The sequence below is a fragment of the Astyanax mexicanus genome, chromosome 12, assembly GCF_023375975.1.
Source record: "Astyanax mexicanus isolate ESR-SI-001 chromosome 12, AstMex3_surface, whole genome shotgun sequence".
Lineage (NCBI taxonomy): Eukaryota > Metazoa > Chordata > Actinopteri > Characiformes > Acestrorhamphidae > Astyanax > Astyanax mexicanus.
In genome coordinates, this window is record NC_064419.1 from 43,630,202 (window position 1) to 43,638,533 (window position 8,332).

General features: G+C 44.9%; 1 protein-coding gene across 1 annotated transcript in view; it reads right to left on the reverse strand.

Moving 5' to 3' along the window:
• Window positions 1-2,506: 2,506 nt before the first annotated feature.
• The window catches only part of LOC125806062 (uncharacterized), a 6,556-nt gene continuing 730 nt past the window's right edge, over window positions 2,507-8,332 (reverse strand). Inside the window, exons 1-6 of the mRNA XM_049485569.1 lie at window positions 7,901-8,332; window positions 7,229-7,735; window positions 5,211-5,867; window positions 4,455-4,619; window positions 3,884-4,292; window positions 2,507-2,571 (exon numbers count right to left, since the gene is read on the reverse strand). The exon at window positions 7,901-8,332 is cut by the window's right edge and continues 730 nt beyond it. Coding sequence (XP_049341526.1) covers window positions 2,507-2,571; window positions 3,884-4,292; window positions 4,455-4,619; window positions 5,211-5,867; window positions 7,229-7,735; window positions 7,901-8,332 — 2,235 coding nt within the window. The remainder of the gene's footprint in view (window positions 2,572-3,883; window positions 4,293-4,454; window positions 4,620-5,210; window positions 5,868-7,228; window positions 7,736-7,900) is intronic.

Consider the following 8,332-nt stretch of genomic DNA (forward strand, 5'->3'; position numbering starts at 1 on the left):
CGTGTAATATTGGCACTGCTTTGCTGCGGTCATAGACACGAAGCTCCAGACCTATCAGCCAATCACAATGCAGGGTCAGAACTAACTGTGGGATGATAATGCTTTAAGAGTTCAGAAATCAATATTTGGTGGAATAACCCTGGTTTTTAATCACGGTTTTCATGCGTCTTGGCATCATGTTCTCCTCCACCAGTCTTACACACTGCTTTTGGGTGACCTTCAGCCGTATGCTCCTAATGCAACAATAAAAGCAGTTCATTTATGTTTGATGGCTTGTAATGGCATCCATCCATGTGACCTTCTCTTGATTACATTTCAGAGGTTTTCAGAGGATTTATGTTAACAGGTGTGTTTGCAAAAGTTGGACTGATTAAGACTGTAAGCAAAATAATCTTACAATTATAATGCATGGTAGGACAAAATTCTTACCGGAGGCAAAAAAAAACAAGATGTATTGCCATGAAATAAGGTAATTTCTCTTGCTAAGGTTTTAGTTTCTTGATTTTAATGCAGTGTAGGCTTAATCATTGTTAAAGAAACCAGCTCTATACGGTTTAGATCTGCTTACTTACTTAAATCCAGAGTAAATCTGTTGAAACAGCAGCAGCAGGTCTGTTGGATTAGTTTTTTATGTATTTATGTTATTTGGTTCCAGTTTGCCGGTTCTATTTGTAGCTGAGCTGCTGGTTATTGATTTGCTGGAGTCGTGTACAATAACTTAACAGCATGTCCAGCCTGTTAAATCTCTCTCAGCCCTTTCAACTAAAATTACTCATGAATTACTTATCTGTATTACAGGCAGAGAGAAAGAGAGAGAGAGAAAGAGAGGGAGGGAGAGAGAGAAGCAGGTGGTGAGAGTCTAAATGTCAACAGGCAAACCAATTTACTCCTAAATGTCTGCAGGCAGCGTTAATAGATGAGGCCAAATCTGTGCTCAACTGGTTTTCGTCCTTCATTACCCAGAGGGAGGAGACCTTGGAAAAGTTCCAAAAAATAAGACGTTAAAAGTTAAACACAAAGTCTGAACCAAGGTTGGTGGATAGCACAATCGCCTCCCAGGGGGTCCTGGCTTCAAGTTCCTATCTAGGTGAAGTTTCCATGTTCTCCCTGTGTCTGCACAGGTTTCCTCAGCTAAAAATGGCCCTGGTGCATGATTTTATGCCCAAAAAAGTATTGGAACTCTTCATCGGACAACTGCCAGTGGACGGTTGTTACGGTTGAGAGTATGCTGTGCGTGATTGCATGTGTGGAATGTAATTGTTAGAGTATATAAGTGTGATTGTAAGTAAGTGAAGTGTTTGTTGAATTTGTTGAGATAGATAGATAGATAGATAGATAGATAGATAGATAGATAGATAGATAGATAGATAGATAGATAGATAGATAGAATGTGGTTAAAGACTCCAGCAGATACAACCCAACTAATAGTAGAGAGCCAGGAGGTAGCATAGACACAAAGCCACTCTTCATTGACCCACAAACCTGAGTGAATGTTTGTTTCTTTATCTGAAGGGAAACATGACCAAATATTGTACTGTTCGGTGCATTGTAATTAAATGCAAAATGAAGATCTATGTGTTCTTTTGTAGCTATGAGCCTCAACCAACATTACTACCAGCATCCTCCATTAAAGCTAATGTTGTATTAGCAATGTCAGCCATCGGGCTTGTGAATCATCGCTACAGCTGTGCAGTAGGGCTGCAACTAATGATTTTTTTGGTAGTCGACTAATCTGATGATTATTTTCTCGATTAGTCGATTAGTCAACGATTATTTCTGCCATGTCCTCCATCTCTAAAAACGATAGAAACAGCTCAACATGAGATTTAAAAGGCATTTAAATGTCTGGATGTTGTTTAGATGTGGAAAGTACTGATATTCAGTGAGTAAATATGTAATCTGTTGTGTTTGGGCACTTTTGGAGATGCAGAATACTTTGTGTAATGCGGTACTGTAACAAATTAACGATTAGTCGACAATTAAATTTGTAGTTGACAAATTTAAATAATCGGCATTGCAGATAATATCGACTATTTGTTGCAGCCCTACTGTGCCGTGAAATAAAGCTGTGCTGAGAGCTGGGCTATTGCTATGTTAGCAATGCTGGCGACCATTCTCATCTTACAGTGCTAACACGCTAGCAACGCTAGCCACTGGGCTCATCCAATGATGCTAACAGGTTAGTAATGCCAGCAGCTGGGATAATCCTATGTCTTTATGCCCTCCCACTGGTTGGATTTGTAGAGTAGAGTAGAGTTAGCTAACAGCGCTAAGAAAACTGGTCCCAGCGTTCTGTGCCAAAACATGTCCGTATGGAAAAGCCATGAGAAAGGTTACGCTCTGTGCTCTGAACTGTTCCATCCCTGCAGAGGAAAAGTGGCGATTAATTACCAAAAGCTAAACTTAACTTAAGTGAGTTTTCAGCCCTGAGTAACAGTTAAATCAACACTAGCCACATGATTTATATGGAGAGACGGGAAAACTTTCCACCTGTTGTGTGTTGTGTTTACAGAGACGCTCCAGACACTGCCAGACACGCTGGCTGCACTCGGCCTGTCACCGAGAAACAAACTGAAAGAAGGCCACATAAGAAATATGCATGTGTTCCAGTAACCCAGATTTGTAATGTTTTATTCCAGAGTCCCTCCCTCCATCCCTCGCTCTCCCCGAGGATCCCCGTCTGGCTGCTGCTCTCTGCTTTGATGTGTGGTTGGCTGAGGATTGATTGTGTATAAGTGTGTGTGTGTGTGTGTGTGTGTGTGTGTGTGTTTTGGAAATAGAGTTTTAAGATGTTGAAGAATAAAGGTGTTTTTTTGGATGGAGACAGTGAGCGAGAGAGAGAGAGAGAGAGAGAGAGAGAAAAGAGAAAGAGAGAGAGAGAGACACTGGACTAAAGGCTGGTAAGGGGGGGAGGATGGTGTGATAATGATAGCGGCCATTAAAAGGAGGTCTGGAGCCCAGTGCAGATTAGCGCTTAGCTGAAGTAGGTCAGTGTTAGAATCACACAGCTGCCATACACTCCACACCATCCCCATTCACACTCAGAACGAGGGAGAGAGAGAGAGAGAGAGAGAGAGAGACTTTTTTTGACTTTTGACGGTCCTTTATTTAAACCATTCAATAGTCACACTGTCATCTTAAAAAGATAAATTGATCAATCAATGATTAAAAAAAAGATGACAAATATGAAATAAAACACACCACTCAGTATCACACATGTAAGTTTAAAAGAACTCAAGAGCGAAACAAAGCTCCTCCTCCACCACTGAGCACACTGCTCCATCCCAGCACCACACACATTTAAAAGCTTCTAAATCTTGCATGATTTTGTAATAATTAAAATCAATTAAAATTCTGGATTTAACCAGCCTTACGAATGTCCGTGTGACATCACAGTCAGCACTACCCGCCACCTTGTTTTTGCGGCTGACATAAATAGCCAACTTAGCCTGCCCAAGGATAAAATTAATAAGCTGACACTTGGACTTAAAACTTTTGACGTATTTAAAACCAAGGATAAAAGTCTGGAGTGTAAAAGTGATGTTAAAAGACATAAAAACAGTCTTCAAAACATCAAATAAAGGAAGCAGCCTAAAACAATGCATAAAAGCATGAAAGACAGTTTCTCTCTGGGAGCAGAAAGGACACTGTGGTAAAATCTCAGGGTTTAAAACAGAAATAAAAGCATTAACTGAGATAATACCATGTAAAATTCTCCACTGCAGATCAGCAATTTTCTTAGCTAACGGTGGTTTGTACAGTGCTCTCCACTCAGGCTTCACATCCTCACTCAAGTTAAAAACATCACGCCATGGAGTGTCAGTTCTACTGTGCAGTCTTTTTCTGTTCAGAACCTTTACACAGGCTCTGTACAGCAGTTTACCTGACACCATGCTCAGGTTCATGCAGGATTCCCCCGTACAATCCAGGAGGGGGCCCTCACAGTCCTCCAGGTCCGGCGTGATGGTGACCTCAGGAAATGGGTCATCCTCCGCAGGGCTGACCACCCCCGCACTGTAGTCCCTCACCTGTTCCCGTTCCTCCGGAGAGAACGCCGACTTCCAGCCCTGGAGAAGACGAGCCACCAGCCGCAGGGATCTCATCCCCAACCTCAACGCCATGTTCTCCTCATCCGCGAAATCAGGACCTGCAGCATCCACCACATGACGGAGGGTAGTGACCCCGGAGGACAACAGGACTCTGGTCAGTGCAGGGGTGACAGTCCCCGCCAAGTCCAAACGTGTACCACAGAGCAAGGGTTCCTCCAAAAGCCAGTGCAAGGATAATCCAGTCTGTAAATGTCTTTTAAAAAAGTTCCATATCCTTAAAAGTCCACGATAAAAAACAGGCAGTGCAGCAAAGTTCAAAGTTTTAAAATCCATTAAAAACAAAGTCTTGTCCAAACCCAGATCTCCTGCTGTTTTCAAAATCCTGCACGAAACCTCCCTCCAAACCAGTTCCGCAGGACCAGCAAGGAGTCTCTGAAGAAACTGCAGTCGGAAGGCAGCTGTCCTGCTGGCCAAGTGGACTAGACCCTGCCCTCCGTTCTCCTTTGGCAGATATAAAAGTCCTTGTGGAACCCAGTGCAGGCGATCCCAGAAGAAATCCACAAGCACAGCCTGGAGGTTCGCCAGCAGATTCGGAGGGGGGTCCACACATGCTAGTTTGTGCCAGAGTGAGGATGCAGCAAGGTTATTAATTACAAGTACTCGACCACGATAAGACATTTGGGGGACTAACCATTTCCATTTTTTGAGACGACCTTTTATTTTCTCAACTACACCATCCCAGTTCTTGTCAGTACAGGTGCTGTCCCCCAAATATACACCCAAGTATTTAAAACCACCCCTTCTCCACATCAGCCCATCAGGAAGTACAGGTACACCACCATCCCACTGCCCAACTAAAACTGCTTCACTCTTAAGCCAGTTTATTTTTGCGGAGGATAAAACCTTAAAATCATTTAAAATATCAGCTAAAACGTCTATATCGTTTTGGGTACTCGTTAAAACTGCCAGATCATCAGCATAAGCAGATACACATACAGGAGTATTACAACCAGGTATAGTCAAGCCAGAAACACAGGCTCTTAGCTTGACTAACAGGGGTTCAATGGCCAGAGAATACAACATACCAGAGAGAGCACATCCTTGTCTGATACCCCTGTGTACTTTAAAAGGAGCACACAAACCACCGTTAACTTTTAGTACACTCTCAATTTCACTGTACAGAACCTTGATCATGGCTATGAACCCAGGGTTGAACCCAAAGTTCTCCAGAACTTTCCACAGATAGCCGTGTTCAACCCGGTCAAAAGCCTTTTCCTGGTCCAGAAATAAAAGACCAGTCTTCAAGCCCAAAAGTCTGGAGACGTCCAAAACATCCCGAATTAAATGCACATTGTCAAAGATAGACCTACCAGGTACACAGTACGTCTGGTCAATGTGGATTACCTGCTCCATCACCTTCCCTAGTCTTGAGGCCAATGCTTTCGAGAGCAGCTTGCAGTCCGAGCAAAGCAGAGATACAGGTCGCCAGTTCTTCAGGTTGGTCAGGTCTCCTTTCTTGGGCAGCAAGGTAAGGACAGCTCTCCTGCAGCTTAACGGAAGACTTCCATCACGTATGCTGCTTCGGAGAACCTCCAGCACATCTTGCCCCAACACTGACCAGAAAGCTTTATAAAACTCGACAGGAATGCCGTCAATGCCAGGTGCCCTGCCATTCTCCATACCCTGGAGAGCCCCGTGTATCTCCTCCATAGATAGTTCAGCCTCAAGCACCTCGGCCGACTGTTGCTCCAGTTTGGCCATATTCTGCAGGAACCTGTCCTCCACTTCCAGTGACTCTGACCACTCGCTCTCGTACAGCTTTGAAAAAAGGTGACTGTCTGCTGGCGAATTTCAGCAGGCTCCGAAAGGAGATCCCCTGATTCTGTTCGTACAGCATGCATAAACCTTTTCTGTCCATTTTTTCGCTCAAGACCAAAGAAGAACTTAGAAGGAGCGTCCATTTCAGTTATGCACTGAAAGCGTGAGCGGACCAGCGCCCCCTGTACTGTTATACCCAGTAGGTCAGCCAAAGAGGCTTTTTTGCGTTTTAGAGCGCTAATATGCTCTTGATTTCCAGTGGTCTCTTGTAATCCCTGGAGTTCCACTATTTCAATCTCCAGAGCTTTAAGAGATCTGGTTAAGTCCCTTGTGACATTGAGAGTGTACTGTTGACAGAATAGTTTAATCTGTCCCACCATTGCTGGAGTGAGGTAAAAGATGTTTTCTGTGATCTAAAACTATCCCAAAAAAAGGTAAAAGATTCTCTAAAATTAGAATCTTCTAAAAGTGCAGTATTAAAATGCCAGTACGCACTTCGTGACTTAACATTACACCTGCTGATTGTACACACGACCATAGAGTGGTCAGAAAAACCAACAGGCGAAATAAAACATTGTGTAAAAGCAGACAACTGATGACTAAAACCATAAAAACGATCTAGCCTAGCCAACGAAAGTGCATTATCATAACAGTGGGCCCATGTATATTGTCTCTGCGTACCATGGAGGTTTCTCCAGATATCAGTTAATTCATGAGCCTCTAACATCTCACACAAGCGCTTACGGGAGGCAGCATGTGGTTCCCCGTGGTTCCTGTCCATGCTGTTCGCTGTGCAATTAAAATCCCCACCCAATATTAAAAAATCAGTGGGATCACAGTTAGCCAATACAGTACTCAGTGTGTCTAAAAACAACATTCTGTCAGCTGCTGCAGTTGGAGCATAAACACAAATAAAAACAAAAACACAATTTTCAAAACAGGCTTTCACTTTTAAAAGCCTCCCATTTAAAATGTCCTCAACAGTATAAGAAAGGGGTGTAAAACTGGGTGAAAAAACAACAGCTACTCCACCAGAAAGGGAAGTATTGTGCCCAAGAAAAGTTACTCCCCTCCACTCTTTAGCCCACTCAGCAGCATTACTTGAATCACTATGTGTTTCTTGCAGAAAAACAACGTCAACCCTTTTCTGTTTAACTAACTCAAACAGTTTAGCCCTCTTCTCACAGTCCCTTCCACCATTAATATTTAAAGTAGCGATTTTAAAACCACTCATTAAAAGGTAAAAAGGGTAAAAAACGCTGAATAAAAAGGCCAAACCAACCAGAGAAAGGTTAAAACATTTAAAAATCATCATCATTAAGAGCTTTAAGATTGGTCAGTATCTTCTTTAAACGAAAGACCTCCAGCCGAGTGAAAGCCCCCTCCCTCTTTAAAAGCTTCACATCATGTACAAATTGTATAGTGTCTGGAAAATGGTCCTCCACCCGAACACCCCACTGCCCTTTAGTGACCCGCAGGAACCTCTTTACTTCTTTAGCAGTGTATACTACAGGTGTTCTCTCATCTTGAGAGCACACTGACCAGCCCGAGTCAGACGTATAGCCTTCCAACTCTTGGCTAACTTCCGACTCCACCTCCTCCACCTCTTTTTTAGCCTGTTTTGCCCCCTTTTCATTTGCCTTACATTTTCTTTTATTAGTTGGAACTTTAAAAACAGCTTCATCCTCCATTAAAACCTCAGCCTCAAGCTCATGTACTGCTGCTGGAGCTGGAGTCAGCCCAGAACAGCTGGCCTGTACTTTAGCCTCCAGCTGCTGAGCCTCACCTGGTTCCCCCACAGCCTGCACCTCCACAGCCTGCACCTCCACAGCCTGCTCCTCCACAGCCTGCTCCTCCACAGCCTGCACCTCCCCAACCTGCTCCTCCCCAACCTGCTCCTCCACAGCCTGCTCCTCCACAGCCTGCTCCTCCACAGCCTGCACCTCCACAGCCTGCTCCTCCACAGCCTGCACCTCCCCAACCTGCTCCTCCACAGCCTGCTCCTCCACAGCCTGCTCCTCCACATCCTGCACCTCCACAGCCTGCACCTCCCCAACCTGCTCCTCCAAAACCTCCCCCACCACAGCTTGCTCCTCCACAGCCTGCTCCTCCATGACCTGCTCCTCCACAGCAGGCTCAGCTGAGGAATGCTCACCCTCAGCCACCCTCCGCTCATCAGCCATTGCAGTATCAGACCCAACCCCGACCTGCTCACACTCTCCGGGCACCGCCTCGGCAGCCGGCACCTTCACAGCAGGCCTAGCAACAGCCGCAGGGGGAACGACCACCGCGGGCTCAGCCGTGTCCGGCCCCGGTGCCTCAGCGCCCCCAGCCCCTCCAGAATTAACCTTCTCAGGGCAGGCTCGGACGAGATGTCCAGTCTGACCACACCTGAAACACTTCATCTCAGTGTCGGACGAAGCATAAATGGTGTAATCAAACCCCTCCACCCTCAGCTTTAAAAC